This window comes from Anolis carolinensis, chromosome 6 (assembly GCF_035594765.1).
Source record: "Anolis carolinensis isolate JA03-04 chromosome 6, rAnoCar3.1.pri, whole genome shotgun sequence".
NCBI classification, from domain to species: domain Eukaryota; kingdom Metazoa; phylum Chordata; class Lepidosauria; order Squamata; family Dactyloidae; genus Anolis; species Anolis carolinensis.
In genome coordinates this window covers 112,947,584-112,970,395 of record NC_085846.1, presented here as the reverse complement: position 1 = coordinate 112,970,395, position 22,812 = coordinate 112,947,584, and the positions used below count along the sequence as shown (strand labels likewise).

The 22,812-nt window shown below is 41.4% G+C and overlaps 1 protein-coding gene across 2 annotated transcripts in view; it reads right to left on the bottom strand.

Annotated features, from left to right (window-relative positions):
• The window catches only part of LOC100562159 (mitogen-activated protein kinase kinase kinase 3), an 83,793-nt gene that overhangs the window by 7,937 nt on the left and 53,044 nt on the right, over window positions 1-22,812 (bottom strand). Inside the window, exons 6-14 of one of the 2 annotated variants that reach the window (XM_008112203.3) lie at window positions 16,138-16,251; window positions 13,756-13,867; window positions 9,562-9,695; window positions 9,180-9,253; window positions 7,239-7,306; window positions 6,096-6,188; window positions 4,908-5,117; window positions 3,685-3,833; window positions 3,366-3,497 (exon numbers count right to left, since the gene is read on the bottom strand). In XM_008112203.3, the coding sequence (XP_008110410.1) occupies window positions 3,366-3,497; window positions 3,685-3,833; window positions 4,908-5,117; window positions 6,096-6,188; window positions 7,239-7,306; window positions 9,180-9,253; window positions 9,562-9,695; window positions 13,756-13,867; window positions 16,138-16,251 (1,086 nt within the window). The remainder of the gene's footprint in view (window positions 1-3,365; window positions 3,498-3,684; window positions 3,834-4,907; window positions 5,118-6,095; window positions 6,189-7,238; window positions 7,307-9,179; window positions 9,254-9,561; window positions 9,696-13,755; window positions 13,868-16,137; window positions 16,252-22,812) is intronic. The other variant, XM_008112204.3, reaches the window with a different exon arrangement.

Sequence of the window (22,812 nt, the reverse complement as noted above, 5' to 3'; positions counted from 1 at the left end):
AAACAAATGTCTCAGGAAGATTTTGGAGGAAGTGTAGCCCAGGCATGGGCAAACTTGGGCCCTCCAGGTGTTTTGGACTTCAACTCCCACAATTCCTAACAGCCTACCGGCTGTTAGGAATTGTGGGAGTTGAAGTCCAAAACACCTGGAGGGCCCAAGTTTGCCCATTCCTGTTGTAGACATACCTCAAGGTACTGAACAAAAAAGAGGCCAAATGAAACGCCTTATGTAGCTTCCCCAAATGTAGTTGTGTATTTCTGGGGGTGCATCATGTGCCAGTCCGTTTCCCTCTGGTTACAAAGCAAAACAATCCACTACTGCCAAATGGAAACAAACTTGACCAAAGCACTCGTGGTTTTGCAAAAGAAAAACAAATACGACCATCTGTGTCATTCGGAAACCACTGCTGTTCAAGCCAATGTGCTTCCTGGCTTGGAAAAAAAAACGGATTTAAAAATAAATAGAAATGTTTTGCTGTCCCACAAGGAAGAACAAGTGAGCCAATCACTTACTCCCTGCAACCCAAACAAGGGGCCATGTATACAGCAATCTGGGTGCATAAAAATGCAATATTTTTCCGATCCTTGTTCACCCCCAACTGCAAGTGATTGCATTAGTCCGGCCCCAATCTGTTCTGAAAAGCGAGCTGACGGGACAAAAAGTCCCACAGACAAATAAAAACCTTGCTTCCGGAAGTAGGAATCGCTTCCTGTGGATTCTTCCATGAAATAGTTTTTAAATGCCAAGTGATAGTAGCTGTAGTAATGGAGAAGAGGAACAGGCTGTTCTCTGTATGTGTGTGTGATAGATAGATATAAGATAGACACACACCACATTTCCCTGAAAATAACACCGAGTCTTATATAATAATAATAACAACAACAACAACAACAACAACAACAACAACAACTTTATTTTTATATCCTGCCCCATCTCCCCGAAGGGACTCGGGGCGGCTTACATGGGGCCTAGCTCGATAAAACAATCAAATATCAATAACACAACAATAAAACAATTATACCAATAAAAACATCAATATCAGTAAAACAATCGTTAAAATCGACATGAAGCATACAATATTAAAATGGGAGACTAATTCATAGAACCCAGAGAATGTGCCGAAATGGGGAAGGTAATTTCATAGTTGAGATGGACAATAAAGTGCAGAATAACATTGGCAACACATTATATTGCATTATATTAATTCTTGGTTATTTTCAGGGGATGGAGCATGTTTTTCATGTACAATGATCTACATTGATTCATGTACAAAATTCTGCACATTAATTCAAATACAGTCATGTCATCTCCTTCTAGAACCTCATTATAATATTATGTCAGTAATAATAATAATGTCAATAATAATAATATGTCAATATTAATTCTACAGTCCCGGATCCCCCCAGTAGCGCAATGGGTTAAACTCTAGTGTAGGTAAGACTGCTGATTAGCAGGTCGCCAGTGCGAATCGGGGGAAAGTGGGTGAGCTCCCTCTGTCAGCTCCAGCTCCCCATACGGGGACATGAGAGAAGCCTCCCACGAGGATGGTCAAAACATCCGGGCATCCCCTGGGCAACGTCCTTGCAGACGGCCAATTTTCTCACACTAGAAGTGACTTGCAGTTTGTCAAGTCGCTCCTGACATGAAAAAAACCCTACAATGCCGATGTTTATGTCAATATTATGTCAATAATATCATTTATTTACATTCAATTATATATTCATATTATTTTTATAATGTAATACATATGCCTTGTGTTGCAATGGATATACTACTGGTAAATGTGTCCGTCTCGGTAACGATCTTAACTGGGATTTATTTTGGGTTAAGGTTTATGTTAGGAACCTCCTGAAGAAGAATCATACCAGGGGTTATTCTGCGGTTAGGTCTTATTTTCAGGAAACAGGGTAGATAAGATACAAACACACAAACCAGTCAAACCTCCACAAAAGATTATGTGTGGACATAGTCGCTATAAGTTGATGGGATCTGATCCCTATGTAATGCTTGCTCAAATAGAAGGCTTTCAAAATGACAATGAATGCAGGGAAAAGACAGGAAGCCTAAAAGAGGTCCAAGGAAGAAATCTGGTGATAGAAAAAGCATGGGTTGAAGCCTAGAAGAAAGGGAAATGGGGGGGGGGGGGAGAGAGTGATGGAAGCAACATCTATATCCTTGTATCTGGATCCAGAGTTTTCACCACAAACTGGAGTTTTGGGTATCTCATGCAAACTTATTTGGTAACAAGAAGGTGCTAGTGGCCATATTTAAAGCCCTAAATGGCTTGGGATCTTGGATACCTAAAGGGGTAAGTCTACCTGAGGACCCAAAGTGTCTTAGAAATTGTCTTCTTTGTGTCCCATCAATGGAGACATGTTCTCATCCATGAGAAATTGGGGCAGAGCCGCCTTTGTTGTGACACCGCAGTTAAGGAATGACCAACCCTTAGGAACCTGCCAAGTGCCAATAGTGGCTTCTCTTCAGTGCCAAGTTGAAGCATGGCTCTTTATTAAAGCCTTTGGAAATATCCGTCGTGGCCCCCCGGCTTTGTAACTCTCTACCTAGAGAGATCAGGCAGGCCCCTACCTTCCTCTCCTTCCGGAAGAGCTTAAAAACCTGGCTCTTCCAAAAGGCCTTCAATGTTTAATTGTTGCTGGATTGATCTATCTGTCCATTCCATAATAGTCCCATTGTTGTTGTCTTGTCATTTTATACCGCACTTTATTGTCCATTCAACTATGAAATTTCCTTTCCCCATTTCGTAATACTCTGCACTTTGCCTGGGATCTACGACTTAGTCTCCTGTTTTTAATACTGTATCCTGCTTGTTGATTTTAATGATTGTTTTTATTGATGTTGATGTTTTTTACTAGGATAATTGTTTTATTGCTTTGTTACTGTTATTTGTTTGTTTTATCGGGCCAGGCCCCATGTAAGCCGCCCCGAGTCCCTTCGGGGAGATGAGGCGGGGTATAAAAATAAAGTTATTATTATTATATTATTATCTGGATATGGGGTGGGATACAATTATAGCGGATCCTTGGCATCTGCTGCAGCTTGGTTGCAGGATCTCCGTGGATACCCAAATCTATGAAGGCTCAATTGCAGCTGGCACTCCTCTTTTGCGAATTTGGCTAAAATGCCCTTGAACCCAAGAAGTATAAATACAGAAGCGTTGTATACTTGTATCCCTTATATAAAAGGGAAAAATAATGGAATTTTTTTTGGTGGGAATATTTTCAAACCATGGAAGGTTGATCCATGGATACCGAATCCATGAATATGCTGGGTTGGCTGTCTTATTTGTGTGTCGGCTTGTAAAAAGTGCTGCCCCTTTACACAAATATCTACATTTCTGAACTTACCCCTGGCATGTATTCCACAAAGATGGACAGCTTCCTCTCCTCGGCGTCCCGTAAGCAGCCGTAATACTGAACTATCCTTTCATGGCGGAGGGTTTTGAGCAGCTGGATCTCACATTCTAAAGCGTTCACCTCCTGCAATAAAAAAGGAAATGGCTACAGAGGAAAAAAAGGAAGTGTTGTGGGCATATTCATTTTTGTACAAGAAGTGTAGCATGCAAAACACAGGCTACAAAAGTGAGACTCAATGCAACTTACAATTTCTAACAGAAATGATTTTGGCAGTCTTTTGCAAACTCTCCCACCCGGTGCCCGTACTCACTTTGCTCGTCTCTTGGCTGTCGGGATCAAAAGGCACCTGCTTTACAGAAAGTTCTCGTCCGGTGTCAACATCGTAGCAGAGGTAGACTTCTCCAAAGGCACCTCGGCCCAATAATTTCCCAAGCCTCCAATTCACAGGTGCTTGCAATGCTATGAGACAATGAAAAACAGGCTCAGCAAAAGCACAGATACACAGACCTACAAAAAATAACCCACAAAAATACAAAGTCTCCAAATTTCCAAAATACAGCTTTTTTCCAGAAGCAAAGATAATATTCTTTAAAATTTTTTATTCCTCTTGGCTTTTATTTATTGGATTTATATCCTACCTTTCACCTGAGAAGGGTTAAGATGGCTCATTTCTGACATTATTGTCTTCCCGTAATTGGGTGAGACCAAAGGTAGAATCTCAAGCAGTGTGTTTATATAGCAAACGATTACAGAAATACATCTTTATTGCACAAGATTTGTGTCTCTTATACAAGCTTTGAAACTAAAAGCAGCAGTAAAATCATCCCCCATCCCTTTTATTGCTTTTCTGCAGTTCAACTACTAGAATAATCTGATAGGTTAAAACGTGACGTCTAACTGTGGACTTTATTGCACAAAGGCAGTAAATTGCAATTGTCTCTGGTGCAATAAGTCAATTTCACTGTGGTTGCAATATTCCAGTAGTCACCTGATATCAACAGGCACAATTATTCTCCTCTACCTCTCACTATTCCCCCAAAGGTTCTTTTCTTTTATATTTCTCTCCTTTTTATTGCTTTTCCTTAATTGCACAATCACACATATGATGTGAAGGAAGATGGGGTGAGTGACAGTGTGGTTGAGTGATCACAGGACTATACATTGCCAAAGCAGTGCCATAGCGCAGTTGCAGCGGTGGTGTGATGGTGATTTGTTCTGATATGTTTATACTTGCTTCAACAATGCTATTTCTGTAAGATAACAAGCTGGTGTGATAAACGTCCTATATTAAGTGTGCAATGGCAACTTGGGACACTTTCAATAGTGTCCATACAAGGACCTAAGACAGTTTTCATGGTAAACATCACTTTCAGTACCCTATCAAGAAGTATTCTCATATACCAATTTGTTTGAAGAGCCCATCAGACCTCCTCCCAGCCAACAGATTTTCTATCTCTGAGCCAAACTCAAGACATACTGACTCCTATTGTAATAAAATCTCCATTCAGATCCAGACACCCAATGGAAACCCACCAGGAGGTAACCTACTGTTCCTGGTCTTGTCAGGAGAAGAGCCAAAGCCTTGGAAGATTTTGTCGCAGTTGTGCCACCACTTGTTGCCTCCGCGTTCCTCGTACCGCAAGGTGACAAGCTTGTCTCCGTTATAACTCTTCGTTCGGCTGGATGGAAGGAGCTGGAATTGGTTTTGTGGAGGAACGTAACTCCTAGGGAAAGTCCTTCGGCCTTTGAAAATAGTGAAGAAAAAGGACCCAAATCAGAGATGGATGAAGCGAACATTGCTCTAAGTCCTCCATTCATGTCCAGACTCTCCCTAAATACACTGCATGGAATCTTGGTTTAAAATCAGAACTGGGACAAAGCTCATGTTCATTATAGATGGGCTGATTAACAATGGCTTTTACTTTCACTATGGCCTAATTCATTTTCATGATGTCAATTGCCAGCATAGTCATACAGTCCAAGGTCGGCCTCAAGGAAAAAGCAACAGAGAAGCCAAAATCCAGTCCTGATTTAATCTAATCACCAAACTTACAACTGGCAGATATGTCCAAAACTCCAAACAGTGTTCACAGCTCTCCAGAGCACAGAATGCAAGGTGTGGTTTCAAACGTTGCCACCAGCAATTAGGTAGCACATTGCAAAGCCTTAAATGCTGCTTTCACAGGTCATCTCTATTTCTCGCCATTCTCGCAGTAATTCTGATTAAATGTCTCAGCTGATTTTTTTTCTTCTCTTCCAGAAAACAAGGCACTATTAACCCTTCTTCAGCAGCAAGTTGAGTAGTTGTTGCTTCTGGCTATGGCTGAGGGAGTTGCTATTCTTGGCTAGATTTTAGTTCCACATCCAACCCCTCATCCACACTATCCATGACACATGAACCACCTAGATTTGTTCCACTGTCTTAGTCTTTCCTTTCTCTCCCTATATATTTACTGCATATTTGCTCCTCTGTTGCAACTACGATTGGAGATAACCAACAAGGAGCATTTAGTTGCAAGGTTCCAAAGAATAACTAATCAACAAAAGGAATATTGTAAATCAATTTTATCCCTTCAAAGTTGGTATCCATTGCACTCATGAGGTCCCACAACCAAGTGCGTCCTGATCCACACTGTGAGACAATGCACTGAATGGATATCTCACACATGCCTATCCGAGGAACAATCTCTGTTCAATCTTCTCCTGGAGCAACAGGCTTACCGTCATTGTAGTCCTTGCGGGTCTGGGAGAGGTGATACTGCCTTGGGAAGGTACCTCCTTTCCCAAATCGGTCACAGAAGGGGATATCGAAATCTGGGAAAAGACAAAACAAGTTAAACAACAAACAAATAAACAAGGAATCTTGCCTACACATTTGCTTATTAAAAATGTCAAAAAGATGTGAACCACAAAATGACAATGGTGGAACTCAACCAAGGCTTAGACTGTTAGAACTTGTGGGAGTTTAACTCCAAAACACATGGAGGGTCTAAGTTTGCCCATGCCCGGTTTAGACTGAAATAAATGCTGAATCACAGCTTTAAAAGATAACATTGTGTTGTTGTGTGCCTTTGACTTGGCTATCCCAAGGGCTGAAAAGTGAGCCACATGTTTGAGCTCCAGAGGGAAGTATTTACAGAAAAACCTGAGCATTGCAACCCCATTGGGGAGCCCATTAAACCTTTGCACATCCACATGGCCTTATTTGCAGTTCCGCTCTATGGCTTGGCCCAGCAACACTGCATCAAGCCAAACATTGTCTTTTCATCCTCTGGGCCCCCGGCCATGTATTCATTTTTTAAGAGCATAGGTCATTACAATATAACAATGATGAAATTTTCCATGATTTCACCCACCGCACATGTATGCTCTAGCAAAAGTCCCCGAGCAGAGAAAGAGAGTTGCATGTTTTACATGAAGTCCTTAAATATTCATTCTCTGGGATCAACAGCCTAATGCTGTTTTTACCTAAACTGTCACTCCTAGATGTCAGGTAATATTTGCTTTCACTGCTATCAAATGCAAAACCCATGGGATAATACACATTGTGATTGGAGATTTAGAATCACGGAGTTGGAAGTTTTGGGGTTGGACCATCCAGTCCAAGCTCAATCTACCATGTAGAAAACACATTCCAATCCCTCCCAACAAATGGCCATCCTACCTCTGCTTAAAACCCTCCAGAGAAGGAGACTCCATCAGTCCTATCATATTCCACGGTTGAAAAGTCCTTCCTAATGTTTAGGCAGAACTACAGGAAATGAGATTCCACCTAAACATTAAGACATCGTATGGATATGCCATTCTCAAAGATCTCAAGCTTTCAAGAAGCCTCCCAAGCTTCCCTTTGGGAGACAGTCTTACCTAGACATTCAAGGCTATCTTTGGCTTCTCTCTTCCGTCTCGAAACAGGGGTTTGGCTAAAGGGAGGGCTGCAGGAAGGAGGAGAAACAACACATAAGGTTCAGAAACATCCCTCCTCACCCCAGCTGCCAGTATCACTGATTGCTCAGGTGATGATAATAATAATAATAATAATAATAATAATAATAATAATAATAATAATAATAAACAAAACATTGCATGGAAAGTTCCTTGACAAAATTGAAGGAAAAGCTGATAAGTAGAAGACCTAGTTATAGCTCAATAATGGGACACTGAAGAAGGAAGGAGACAGAAGGCCTGATCCTTGCAGCCCAGGAGCAAGCCATCAGAACAAATGCAATTAAGGCCAAGATTGAAAAATCAGCTGATGACCCAAAATGCAGACTGTGCAAGGAAACCGACGAAACCATTGATCATATCCTCAGCTTCTGTAAGAAAATCGCACAGACAGACTACAAACAGAGGCACAACTATGTGGCCCAAATGATTCATTGGAACTTATGCCTCAAGTACCACCTCCCAGCAGCAAAGAACTGGCGGGATCACAAACCTGCCAAAGTATTGGAAAATGAGCATGCAAAGATACTGTGGGACTTCCGAATCCAGACTGACAAAGTTCTGGAACACAACACACCAGACATCACAGTTGTGGAAAAGAAAAAGGTTTGGATCATTGATGTTGCCATCCCAGGTGACAGTCGCATTGACGAAAAACAACAGGAAAAACTCAGCCGCTATCAGGACCTCAAGATTAAACTTCAAAGACTCTGGCAGAAACCAGTACAGGTGGTCCCGGTGGTGATCGGCACATTGGGTGCTGTGCCAAAAAATCTCAGCCGGCATTTGGAAACAATAGACATTGACAAAATTACGATCTGCCAACTGCAAAAGGCCACCCTACTGGGATCTGCACACATCATCCGAAAATACATCACACAGTCCTAGACACTTGGGAAGTGTTCGACTTCTGATTTTGTGATACGAAATCCAGCATGTCTATCTTGTTTGCTGTGTCATAAAATAATAATAATAATAATAATAATAATAATAATAATAATAATAATAATAATAATAATAATAATATAGTGTTGGGTTTACTGTGCTTCTGAGAGTATTCAAAGATACCACACGGACTCACAGCTGTGGTTTCACTTACACACATCAAAAAAAGTTTCCAAAATCTTCCAGTGCAATTCTATAGTGTGCCTCCATTGGAAATTGACCATAGAGTTGTGCTGGAGGATCTAGAAATACGAAGATGTTCCCTCTACACCAGCTATGGGCAAACTTTGGTCCTCCAGGTGTTTTGGACTTCAACTCCCACAATTGTGTCCAAAACACCTGGTGGGCTGAAGTTTGCCCATAGCTGCTCTACATGTTGAGCTCCTCCAGTGAGACTGTATGGTAAGCTTCCACCAGTAGTCATTACTTTCAGCACAGTTCTCTATTATATGTGCTTTTGTGTTTCCACAAGTAGGTCCTTATCCCTGGCAGATAGGTTTTTTTTTAACATACAGCTCATCCAACCATCTCAATGGATTAACTATAGAAGGGATGCCTGAATTCAATGTTTCTTCTCCCTTTACATGTCTTCAAAGGCAAATGCACAATTTGATGTTATTTCTTTTATTAGACTTTGTCAAATCATGGATGAGAAGCAGCCTGGTTGATATATGAGGATTGAACTGAAGACCTCTTGATGTACCTCTCACTTCTCTAGTGATGGATGTCACCGTAATGACCATGTCCACCATCAGTTTTAAATTTCTATTGTCCATTGCAGAGCTTCAAATCATTACTTTTTCAGATGGCACCTCCCAGAATCCCCTGGCATTGTAGCCATGAGGATAGTGGAAGCTGGAGTCCCAACAAATAACACACTAGGATTCCAGTTCATGGACTCAACAAAGCCTTCCTTACCTGTCTACGGATTGGTCCAAGGACTGGCAGCTTCCTGAGAGAGAATCAGCTGGACTGATGAAGGATTCCAGCAACTTTGGGGAAGAAGTACAAAATGGAAAGGCTCATAAATATTTAGAAACAATTGCATTTCATTTTTGACTGCTAGAAGCAGAACACAGCATTTGCCCAGATATGTAAGGCTAACTGTATTAGTGCAGTACAGAACAATATAGACTATAGGTTTGAATGAGATTCAAGAGGCCCATTGCTGGAAGGTGTTTATGAAAAATGTCATGGTGATCTACTTAGAAATAAAGACCTATGGTGTTTAGCACCTAGTCATTTAGCTCTTGTTGCTTGCTCCCCCAAAATACACCCACATTAAGTTGTTAAGACTTACATTTTGGTCCATAGTTTCGGGAATGAACTCCCCTTCGCTATTGATACTTGTGTAGGAACCTTGCCGAGCAATCTGCTGTTGCTCTTCAGGAACGCTTCCAGGAGGTGGAGAACTTCGACCTGTGTGCAAGGAACCTGCAAGAAGAAAGGATGGAGGAGGCATTGAGGAAATCACTGAGAAATCAACACAAGTCTTCCAACAGTGTGCCCAAGGTATATGGACTACAAAGAAAATAACTCCATAAAACAGGGATAGATAATTCTGGGGGATAGGGGGTACGTAATTCCCTCCTGAGACTTTGCAGGACCACAACGCCCATCAATTTGACTTCATGGCAACCTCGTGTATGGGAGATCTCCAAGTCACCAGACTTTCAACAGCTCCACTCAGCTGTTGCATGACTTTCCTGGTTGAGCCTATCAACCAGGATTATATTTTATATTGTTGTACTTTTAGTACATTTTTGGGCTTGGTTTCCCAAAATGGGGCTGGATACAAGAATAAAATAATAATAATAATAATAATAATAATAATAATAATAATAATAATAATAATAATAATTTTATTTTATTTGCAATATGTTTTTTTTCCTTTTGTTCTTATTTATTTATTTATTTACAGCATTTATATTCCGCCCTTCTCACCCTGAAGGGAACTCAGGGCGGATCACATTACACACATAAAGGCAAACATTCAATGCCATGACACAGAACAGAGACAGAGACAAGACGCAGGCACTGGGCTGGCCTCGAACTCATGACCTCTTGGTCAGAGTGATTTGTTGATTTATTGCAGCTGGCTTGCTTTCCAGCCTGCGCCACAGCCCGGTCCTTGTTGTTGCTGTTGTTTGACCACTGACTCCAAGGCCAAACAGGAAGTCAATCAAGCACCTCTTATCTAGAATTCCAAAATATACCTCCAAAATGCAAAATCTTCCACTTGGGTATCTGAGAGAGGGACACCTTTACTTTCTGAAGCTTTACACAAACTTTGTTTCATGTCTTGAAGTATCATAAGGCTGTGTATATAAGCTACACATGCAATATAAATGAATCCCATGTTTCCTTAGCTCCCATCTCCAAGTTATTTCCTTGTGTATAGGGAAATATAATTTTCCCAAAACACTCCTGGTCCAAAGCATTTTGGCTATGGGAGACACAACTTGCATAAAAGGACACGGTGTCCCACCAAGAGTCTGCCATTGCTGGCAGGTATGTTCTGGGACCTTGTCATGTTTTTTTCCTTCTAAATTATTTTAAAGGCATTCTCTTATGCGGCATGTGCAGAAAGTGTGACACATCTAACCAGATCCAGGTTGACCTCACTTAGCTTCACTCTTTCAGAAAACACATCCTTGGCCTGGCTTCCTTCAGTGTTTTGCCACATCCAAATGCTGTTCGTTGGAAAAATGTCACATTTGTGGCATTATTCCTTACAGCAAGGAGAACTGCTAGGGATGCTTATCAACCTACCAACCTATGAACTGCAACTCCCATAATCCCCAAACTGACATGGCTGGTACCCATGCTGGTTGGAGACTTCTGGGAGATGTTGTCCAAAGAAAGGAAGAGATGAATCTGAGTGGTTTGTACAGCTGAACTCCAAGAGACATTTTAAGGTCTGTCTCAATACATGGAGGTTTTCTGGACATCTAAATTAGAGACATCCAAATTAGGGACTAACTATGACAAGTAGTTATACAAGTTTAGGAACTACCATCATCACCATACTTTTAAAAGTTTTTTTAGTACTGGAATAAGCACAGCTTCCTAAATTTTGCACAGAATAATCATACTTTGTCTTGAGCTTTCAAGACCCAACAATACCACCCTGGGTACATCCAATCTCATTCAATTTTGGAAGCCAAGAAAGGCTGATTCTGACAAATATTTGGCTAGGAGGCCTCTAGAAAATATCTGAGATTTTCAGATAGGTTGAGGAAAGAGTCTGAAAGAAGAGTTCTGTGGACACCATGAATTAATAAAATAATAAATGAGTATTAGAGCAAATTAAGCCTAGAAGCCAAGATGACTGAAGCTGTTGAATTTGGGATGTATCACAGGAAGAAATGACTCAATAGAAAGGCCAAAAACATTCAGAAAAGCAGGAGAAAAATAGGAAGATGGCTTTCTGGATGGATAGATTCAACCAAGGGAGTCATAGCCCTGAATCTTTAAGGTCTGAGCTTGGCTGCTGGTGAATAGAATGACTTGGAAATCCCTCATTCATAGGGTCACCATAAATCAAAGTCAACATGACAGCAGCTAACAACAACAAAACCTAGAAGGAACATTTATCAAGTGAAAGGATTTCCACTACTCCATCCTTCCGGACAAAACACTGTGAGCATGTGTTTTCCCCTTCTTATAACTACAAGACTTAAAACACTGCTTTGCTGAAATAGAACAAAGTTTTAGTTTTCAGTATTCTGTAGAAGATCCAAAATTAGTATTGGAGAAATGTCCTACATCCACAAACATTGAGGTTTCCATACCTCTGCAGCCTATATTTTTCTGCACTCAAAAATGCAGACTTCCCCCCACAATTTGGTGCATGTTGCTATGATAAACGTGAAGCGATTCCATGAACTCTGTGTGGAGCGCTTCCCCCTTTGCAGAAGAATGGAAGGCACATGGCTCCTGCCAACAATAAGTTCACATTCACTCCAAATTCCATGGTCTGCTGGTGCGACGGGAGAAGACGGGTTGGCAGTTCAAAGAAAAACAGCCAAAACCTTAAACTTTGTTCAAGTACAAGCAGCCTCTGCAGAGACTCAATGTAACAGCAGACCGGCACATTTTGTCTCCGAAACAGTCGTTCAGATGCCTCCCTCCATTTCTGGGCACACTCTCAACAACAATATGTAGGAGAAAAGGATCTGCAATTAATATATATACACACGTTAGATGTATACCTTCTTGGTGTCTGTCACAAACTGGATGAATCATGCAGCAAAGGTCTGTGCTTATTGAACTGTTTGGATCAAAGGGACCTACATCAGGAATACATTTTATAAGCTGGGCAACTGCATGGAGTCAGATCTGAAGAAACAACTTTGTGTGTTTTCTAGGATGTATGGCCATGTTCCAGAAGTGTTGTTGAAGGCTTTCATAACTGGAATCACAGGGTTGTTGTGTGTTTTCCAGGCTGTATAACCATGTTCCAGAAGCATTCTCTCCTGACGTTTCACCCACATCTATGGCAGGCATCCTCAGAGGTTGTGAGGTCTGTTGGAAACTAGGCAAATTGGGTTTATATATCTGTGGAATGATGTCCAGGGTGGGAGAAAGAACTCACAACCTCTGAGGAGGCCTGCCATATATGTGGGCGAAACGTCAGGAGAGAATACTTCTGGAACATGGCCACACAGCCAGAAAGACATACAACAACCCTGTGATCCCGGCCATGAAAGGCTTCGACAACACATAGAACTCTTGACTGTTTGAAGCAAGTGTGAATGTTGCAATTAATCACTTTGCTTAGCACTGAATGGCCTTACAGCTTCAAAGCCATGTCAGACTACACAGAAAAGCCATTGAAATCCACAAGCATGTGGTCAATTCCAACAGAAAGGAGAAAACCATGAAAATGAACAAAACCTGGCTACCAGTATTAAAAAAAACCTCTAAAATCAGGACAGTACACACTCCAGATATGAAACAATCAGGACCAGCTAACACCTCCCAACAAAGTGTTCCCCCAGGAGGTAAGCAGCCAGGCTTTGAAGCTGCAAGGACATTCAATGCTAATCAAGACGGCCAATTGGAACACTCACACTTACCTCAAACAGACAAGAGTTCTTTCTCCCACCCTAGACCTTCTACAGATCTATAAATCCCACTTGCCTAGTTTCCAACAGACCTCACAACCTCTGAGGATGCCTGCCATAGATGTGGGTGAAACGCCAGGAGAGAATGCTTCTGGAACATGGCCATACAACCTGAAAAACTCACAGCTACCCAGTGATTCCAGCCATGAAACCCTTCAACAACACACTGAATTTTTCTTCTATTACAAGCATTTCTAGAAGCACCTCTTTTGTGCCCTTGAACCCATTCCAGCTATGCAGACACACTTTGCCCATCTGTTTTGACCACATCTCCAAGGAGATGCCTGTTAATGCAAATCCTCATTTGCATCCTCAGTGTCAATATGGGAGACTTGCAACTTGCCTTCCAGCTGCACATCACTCACCTGTCGAATGCTTCCGTGTCCTCTCCGCATCTTTGTACAGGGATCCCATGATGTCTCCCATTGACTTGGATATCCTCATCTCATGCTGCTTGCTGTTGTTGGGCTGCAGAGGCTGGAAATGGTAGGGAAGAATAGGTCCCATTATCCCTCATAGGGATGGATTGCTTATATATCCTATTCAATTCAAGGAACACAACATACTGCCAGTAAAACTCAATGTTAAAAGTGATGGAGCACTCAGCTAGTATTTGGGCATCTTATTTGAGAAGATGGAGCCCCCAGTGGCACAGCATGTTAAAGCGCTGAACTGCTGAATTTGTGGACCGAAAGGTCGCAGGTTCGAATCGGGGGAGCGGAGTGAGCACCCACTGTTAGCCCCAGCTTCTGCCAACCTAGCAGTTGGAAAACATGCAAATGTGAGTAGATCAATAGGTACTGCTCCGGCGGGCAGGTAACAACGCTCCATGCAGTCATGCTGGTCACATGTCCTTGGTGGTGTCTACGGACAATGCTGGCCCTTCAGCTTAGAAATGGAGATGAGCACCAACCCCCAGAGTCAGACTCGACTGGACTTAATGTCAGAAGAAAACCTTTACCTTTACCTTTTATTTAAGAAGATATCACTGAACCACAAGGCAGGGTTCATCTACACTGCAGAATTAATGCAGTTTGGAATTACTTTAGCTGCCGTGGCTCAATGCTATGGAATAATGGATATGCTATTATCCTGTTCCTGCTTGCAAAACCAAAACACTCGTCTGTGTCTTGCAAATGTTACGTCTTGCTTGGTTTTCCGAGTGTTTTGAAGACATCAACAAAAGACTAGATTGGGATAGGCCATTTGGTGGACTCTAGGTGTTGTGGAGTGTAGCTCCCATCATCCCTGACCACAAGCTTGTCTATTTCATTTATGGAGGAACAAGTTATATCATTAACAAATATATCTAAATAGATCATATTCTGAGTCATCATATCTTGAAATATTGGGTGAACCCTAAGTGAAATCTTCACCAAGAGAAGCTGCAAAGATAGGACATAAAGGCAGCGATAACAGGACAGGCTGCAGAGACATTTAGTCTAATTCTGTAAAAAAAATCTTATATTTTTATTGAAAACTATTCTATAGATCAGTTTTTACTTGAGGGTTACTAACCGTAACACGAATAGTATCCAAGCTGCATCATTCACCAATTGGCAAACATGGGAAGACAGAGAAAGAAAATAGATTTGAAAGCCAAGAAGCGAAGAAAAGCCTAAAAAGACTAGATACAAGGGTGCATCTACACTGTAGATCAAATGCAATTTGACATCACTTTAACTGCCATTGCTATGGAACTGTGGGAGTTGTAGCTTCACAAGGTCTTGAGCCAGACTCCCAGAACTGAGACATGGAAGTTAAAGTGGTGTCGAATTGCATTCATTCTCCAGTGTAGATGCACCCTTATGAGAAACCTGTCGTCCGATATGTCTTTCAAGACTTACAAGTCTATACTGTAGATTGAATGCAGTTTGACACCATTTTAACTGACATTGCTATGGAACCATGGGAGTTGTAGCTTCACAAGGTCTTGAGCCAGGCTCCCAGCACTGAGACATGGAAGTTAAAGTGGTGTCGGACTGCATTCATTCTCCAGTGTAGATGCACCCTTATGAGAAACCTGTCGTCCGATATGTCTTTCAAGACTTACAAGTCTACACTGTAGATCGAATGCAGTTTGACACCACTTTAACTGCCATTGCTATAGAACCGTGGGAGTTGTAGCTTCACAAGGTCTTGAGCCAGACTCCCAGCACTGAGACTTGGAAGTTAAAGTGGTGTCGAACTGCATTCATTCTCCAGTGTAGATGCACCCTTACGAGAAACCTGTCGTCTGATATGTCTTTCAAGACTTACAAGTCTACACTGTAGATCGAATGCAGTTTGACACCATTTTAACTGACATTGCTATGGAACCATGGGAGTTGTAGCTTCACAAGGTCTTGAGCCAGACTCCCAGCACTGAGACATGGAAGTTAAAGTGGTGTCGAACTGCATTCATTCTCCAGTGTAGATGCACCCTTACGAGAAACCTGTCGTCTGATATGTCTTTCAAGACTTACAAGTCTACACTGTAGATTGAATGCAGTTTGACACCATTTTAACTGACATTGCTATGGAACCATGGGAGTTGTAGCTTCACAGGGTCTTGAGCCAGACTCCCAGCACTGAGACATGGAAGTTAAAGTGGTGTCGAACTGCATTCATTCTCCAGTGTAGATACACCCTTATGAGAAACTTGTTGTCCGATATGTCTTTCAAGACTTACAAGTCTCTTCCACTCCTTAAGACAATAGAAGTGCCACTTGGCTTTGTGCGCAGATGAAGAAAGCGAAAAAGCTCACGTTTGTTTTCTTTGGAGTTTTCACGAAGACTCGCAGGCTCTTGAGAGAAGGGCTGAGGTCCAAGTGTTCCACAGCTCGGTCCAAGTCTTCCTGGGATTTCAGGGGAATCAGGAGCTGGAAAAAAGATTGAACAAACACCGGTCAATGCAGCTGAGTTGCAAACAAGAGCAAACAGAGGAAGCCGCGGAGCAGCTGGGGGCTTGGGAACGGCGAGGATTTCGGGCGGTTGAACCCAGGACAGCAACAGGGACAAACATCTGGGAGCTTTAACCTTTTCTTCCAAGATACCATCCCTCTAAGGATGCCTGTAAAAGTTATCCAAACAACAGCCGACAAAAGGAGAGGTGCAAAGTGTCACTGACTCAGCTGCAGGGGAGGCCGGCAAAACAAAAATCAAGATAATAGAACATTTGGAAACTGGATTGAGATGGACGCCCTATCTATCCAAACAGGGCACTGTGTAGAGACATAAACATTGAAAAATACTGTATATACTCAAGTATAAGCCTAGTTTTTCAGACTGAAAAAGCCCCACTCGGCTTATACTCGGGTGAGGGTCCTGGTTGGCTTATATTTGGGTCAGCTTATACTCGAGAATATATGGTACATTTATTATTTTTCTCTATTATTATTGGTATTATTATATTTATTATTTTTCTCTATTATTGTTGCCACTATTACATTTATTTTACTCTATTTTTTATTATTAATACATTTATTATTTTACTCTATTTATTATTACATGTATTATTTTCCTGTATTATTTATTATTAATATTATTATTATTACATGTATTATTTTTATTATTATTAAAAGGATACATAAGCACGTTTACATTGAAGAATATGAGAATAATGATTTGATCAGAGTTGGACAGTCTTATCTTAAATTTGAGCTTTATGTAAATATTCAAAAACATTTTAACCTACTGACACCTCAATTAATGTAATTTGATTGGTATCTATTTTTATTTCTGAAATTTACCACTCTCGGCTTATACTAGAGTCAATGTTTTCTCAGTTTTTTTGTGGTAAAATTAGGTGCCTTGGCTTATATTCGGGTCGGCTTATACTCCAGTATATATGGAAGTTGGATTTGAGGTGGTTACTTCATTCGTTTGTTCAGATTAAGACTTGGCTACAGAAGTACAGAAGTGTATTGGGAGGGAACTTAGGAATATTTTGCACTGAAGGATCCATTTGATCTTTTCTTTTTTACCACCTGGCCAAAATGTATTGATTTCATCAGGCTCTTGACCGGCTGAACTGGAGATTTTGTTTATGCCTATGCAGTTCCCGGCTATTGGTTATCACATCTTGTTATTCATCTTAGTCAATGGATAAGAATCCTGGAAGTGTTGTCCGACCATAATATTTGCAGATCTATGTTTGGGAGTCCTATTTTATGATTCCTCCATTCCATGTTGATATCCAAATCTCCATTCTGTTGCAAATGTATTGAAAAATTGTGGTTATATATTTTAATAAATGATATAAAAGCATGCTCCAGTACAATCATCTAACCCACAGAACTTCAAAATGTCCACAGAGGGGATTACATGGTGTGAAGACCCACTTAGAATCAAAAATATACAATATAAGTGTTCTTCCTTCACGCCCTGCAATCAACAATGCAACATTTTGGGGAGATAGCTGAATCAACTTTCATATACAGTAGAGTCTCACTTATCCAACCTCCACTTATCCAACGTTCTGTATTATCCAACACAGTCTGCCTTTTAGTAGTCAGTGTTTTCAATATATTGCAATGTTTTGGTGCTAAATTTGTAAATATAGTAATTATTACATAATGTTACCATGTATTGAACTTCTTTTTCTGACAATTTGTTGTAAAACATGATATTTTGGTGCTTAATTTTTAAAATCATAGCATAATTTGACGTTTAATAGGCTTTTCCTTAATCCCTCCTAATTATCTAACATTTTCACTTATCCAACGTTCTGCCGGCCCATTTATGTTGGATAAGCGAGACTCTACTGTAACCCCACTTCTGAACCACATTAAACTCTATCTGCAACAACTTCTGACACAAATATACCAGAGCCTCTGTTAACGTGGATAAAGAGTCATTGGTTTCCAGACATTGCCCAAAGTGGTTTGAAGCCCACTCACATCTGAAGCCAGGGATAAGGTTAAAATCCTGGATTACCTTTGCTGCAAATAGACTAAAAGGCCTTATGTGGCCAATTGTAGTGTTTTAAACAGGGATTTTTTGGCGGCCAACATCCTGTTAGGTAGTCATGCTGTCATAAACTGACTTTCCAGCCCATAAAGTCAAATTGTGCAATATTTGTGTTCTTGGGAGGGGAACAGAGACGTAGCCACGTCTTTGGCATCTTATGCCTACTGAGAGCAAGTATCCAAAAGGAAACACTGACATATAAGGCAGTCAGTCCAGTCCGAGTTATGGACAGATAATCCCAAAAGACAAAAGGAAGCATGGCTTCAGACGCCATCACACCAGCCAATCGTCAAGCTATCCAAAGCCAAAAGGGATGAGACACGGAGTCACTAAATGCAGCCAATATAAGGTTCAAGAACGCTAGGGAATACAGGAACATGAAAAGCATGGCTAGTTAAAGAGGCAGAATGGCTGCCAAAAGCAACGATTCCTTGCAGCGCCCGAGAGATTTATAAGTGGGTAGTTCTGGATGCCAGATTAGTCAGCAACTTCTATTTACCACTGCAGTTTTTCCCTGTCTCTTTGCTGAACCTCAAAGGGCAGCAGGGTGTGTTATGTTTTTTCAGTGTTGGGTCCTGTTGATAGCTAATTCAGAGGATTATAAGATAATACGGTTGGAAGAGACCCCAAGGCCCATCTAGCCCAACCTCCTGCCATGCAGGAAAAGCACAATCAAAGCACCCGCGACAAATAGCCATCCAGCTGCTGCTTAAAAGCCTCCAAAGAAGGAGCTTCCATCAAGTCAGAGAGTTCCACTGTTGAACAGCTCTACTTAGGATCAGGAAGTTCTTCCTAAAGTTCAGGTGGAATCGCCTTCCCTGTAATCTGAACCCATGGCTCCATTGAGTTCTAGTCTCCAAGTCAGTAGAAAACAAACCTGCTTCCTCCTCTATGTGACATCCTTTCAAATGCATAAACAATCAGGGCCAGCTAACACCACCTAAGAAAGGATTCCCCCAGGCAGAAAGCAGCCAGGCTTTGAAGCTGCAAGGCTTTTCAATGCTAATCAAGCTGGCCATTGCAACATTCACATTTGCCTCCAACAAACAACAGCTCTTTCTACACCCTGTACACTCAACTTGCTTAGTTTCCAACAGACCTCACAACCTCTGAGGATGCCTGTCATAGATGTGGGTGAAACATCATGAGAGAATGCTTCTGGAACATTTATTTATTTATTTACAGTATTTATATTCTGCCCTTCTCATCCTGAAGGGGACTCAGCGCAGATCACAATGTACATATACATGGCAAGCATTCAATGCCATACGACATACAGACAGAGACAGAGACATAGAGGCAATTTAACATTGTCCAGCTTCCAGCTTCATGAGGGTATGTTTGATTCTGGCCACAGGGTGAACTGCTGCTTCATCATCCACTGTGACACTGAGTCCTGGATGGATAACTTCCTCATTCCTTTCTGCACGCTGCTGGATGATTTTTATGGTGTTGTCAATTAGTTAAATTAGCCTCCTCGCATAAGCGGTACCTAAATTTCCTGCTTGATAGATGAAACGATCTTTTGGCTTGCTTAAGTCAACAATGAGCTGGGCTACTTTAATGGTTGGGCGCTCAATCTGACCCAGGCTGGCTTCAAACTCATGACCTCTCGGTCAGTAGTGATTTATTGCATCTGGCTGCTAACCAGCTGCACCACAGCCCATACAGCCTGGAAAATTCACAGCAACCCAATGGCTATCATGCTTTCTCTCAACTTTCTCTTCTGCAGGCTAAAGATACTCAGCCTTCAGTTTCTCAGATTCAGGATTTTATCACATGAAGTTGATATTGTGCAATTAGAGAAGGATAAAGGCTCCATTGGAGGGTGCATCGTTGCTCTCGCGTAGTTGCATTGCACTTGAATCATGATTGCAATGTCACTTTCGATTGACAGGGGGAAAAACTCTCAATGAATCCAATATTCTGCAATTTTTCCTTGTGCGGTAATATCCATCTCCTGCAATCCTGATACTGTGAAGTCGAAGATCGTCTCATGAGAAGGCAAAATAGGAGGAAAATACATTGAGAGTGGCAAGCATTGCTGGAAACGAGGCTGCACATAAGACTGTTCATGGGAATTCACATCAACAGGGTGCTAATGCTACAAAAATATGGATAAGATGCAAATGCAATCATTCCAATATTGTTACATTTCTGTTTGCTTAAACAATATAATTATGACGAGAGGAGAGTGTGGTGTGATAAAGTCCTAGAGCAAAACCCTCCTTGCAATCTGTGGCATTCCTCAGAGCAATCAAAGGTATCAACGATATATTAAAATTAACTTTCTCTTCTCCTAAATAATTAGTATCCCCTTATTCCTCTAATAGAAAAAACTAATTTTCAAAACCTCCGAAGGTTATCTTCTCTCCTCTCTCTTGCAAGAAGCTCCTCTGCTCTTTCGTGAAATTATCTATTGACTTTTCTGTTTGATCCACTTGATATTAATTAACTTCTCAAACTGACATCAAAGTAGTTAATTTGTCAATTTCTGCCTAACTTTCCAAGATAACAAGATTACTACTTTAGTTTTGCTTTTTTGCTGCAGGAAACATTGCTACCTCATACACTTGGAATGGGCAAACTTTGGCCCTCCGGGTGTTTTGGACTTCAACTCCCACAATTCCTAACAGCCGGCAGGCCAAAGTTTGCCTATGCCTGGCCTAACATTCCTTCTCTAAAACACATTTTCCTTCTGGTATTGGTATTTTTATCCCTCCTGGCTATAGTCTTCCATGATTCTGTTTTGCATCAATCACTGAGACCCCAATTTACCTTTATTTTGCACAAACCTTGCAAAAAGTGCAAGGCTACACTCTGTACTTGGATGTCCTTTCGATCCACTTTTCTCTGCCTTGGAATATGGACCTAAGATGTTTGGGCAACTTCATGGCTGCCTCCTATGCCAATCCTTCCCTGCCATTTCCAAATCTACCAATGTTTTCCAAAATCTGCCCTTGCTGGGAATGAAATGTCCCATGGCTTTGGGAGGCTCTCTTCCAGTGTCAAAATGTTCCTCAAGGCACCAAAAAGGTAGGTCGAACATTGCCCTCGAGGCACAGTTGAAGTTGGCCAATACCAGCTGATTGAATCTGGCTCTGTCTGCAGCTTCATCCATGGACGTTCTCTACCAGACATTCGCCTAAATATAGACACACGCAAACCAGAAAGCCAGTTGGCAAGATGCAGGCTCAGGAAACAGAGCTCAGCTTTCCTGCAGCCGGTGAAGCAAATAGCTAAGTTCCATGATGGGGGAAAATGGAGGGGAGGGACCGTGCTGGATGCTGAATCATTGGTTTCCAAGTCCCTGTGTTTTTCAAGCTTTGAATTATTATTATTACTTGATACACAACAAGATTAGTACACAGCAAACACAATCACTACCGTGTTTCCCCGAAAATAAGACAGTGTCTTATATTAATTTTTGCTCCCAAAGATGTGCTAGGTCTTATTTTCAGGGGATGTCTTATTTTTCCATGAAGAAGAATTCACATTTATTGTTGAACAAAAAAAAATGAACATTTATTATATACTAGCTGTGCCCGGCCACGCGTTGCTGTGGCGAAGTCTGGTGGTATGGGAAATAAAGTATTGAGGAATTGGTGGTAGTTAAGGTCAAGGGTATTAAGTCCAGTCATGTGTGACTCTGGGGGTTGGTGCTCATCTCCATTTCTAAGCCGAAGAGCCGGCGTTGTCCGTAGACTCCTCCAAGGTCATGTGGGATGACTGCATGGAGCGGCGTTACCTTCCCACTGGAGCAGTACCTATTGATGCACTCACATTTGCATGTTTTTGAACTTCTGGGTTGGCAGAAGCTGGGGCTAACAGTGGGGGCTCTCTCCGCTCCCCCAATTCAAACCTGTGGCCTTTCGGTCCAGAATTTCAGCAGCTCAGCGCTTTAACACACTGCGCCATCAGGGGATATTATTTCCTAAAGGTTGTGAATATACAATATTTCTGATTGTTTTTTTTTGTTTGTTTGTTGGAGGCAAGTATGAATGCTGCAATTAGGAAAAATGATTAGGATGTAATGGCCTTGCAGCTTTAAAGCCTGGCTGGTTCCTCCCTGAGTGAATTTTTTGTTGGGAGGTGTTAGCTGGCCCTGATTGTTTCCTGTCTGGAATTCCCTTGTTTTCTGAGTGGTGTTGTTTGCGATATTTTATGTGCTTCTACTGTCTGTGGCCCTGAGAAAACAGGATTTGCCAGACTTTGATGATGGGAATACTTTGTTGGGAGGTGTTAGCTGGCCCTGATTGTTTCCTGTGTGGAATTCCCCTGTTTATTTACTGTCCTGGTTTTAGAGATTATATTGTTCTGCATTATTCTATCCCAGTAATTATTTCATATTAAAGAAGAATCTCACTTATCCAACATTCGCTTATACAATGTTCTGGATTATCCAACGCAGTCTGCCTTTTCATAATCAATGTTTTTGTAGTCAGTGTTTTAAATTCATTGTGATATTTTAG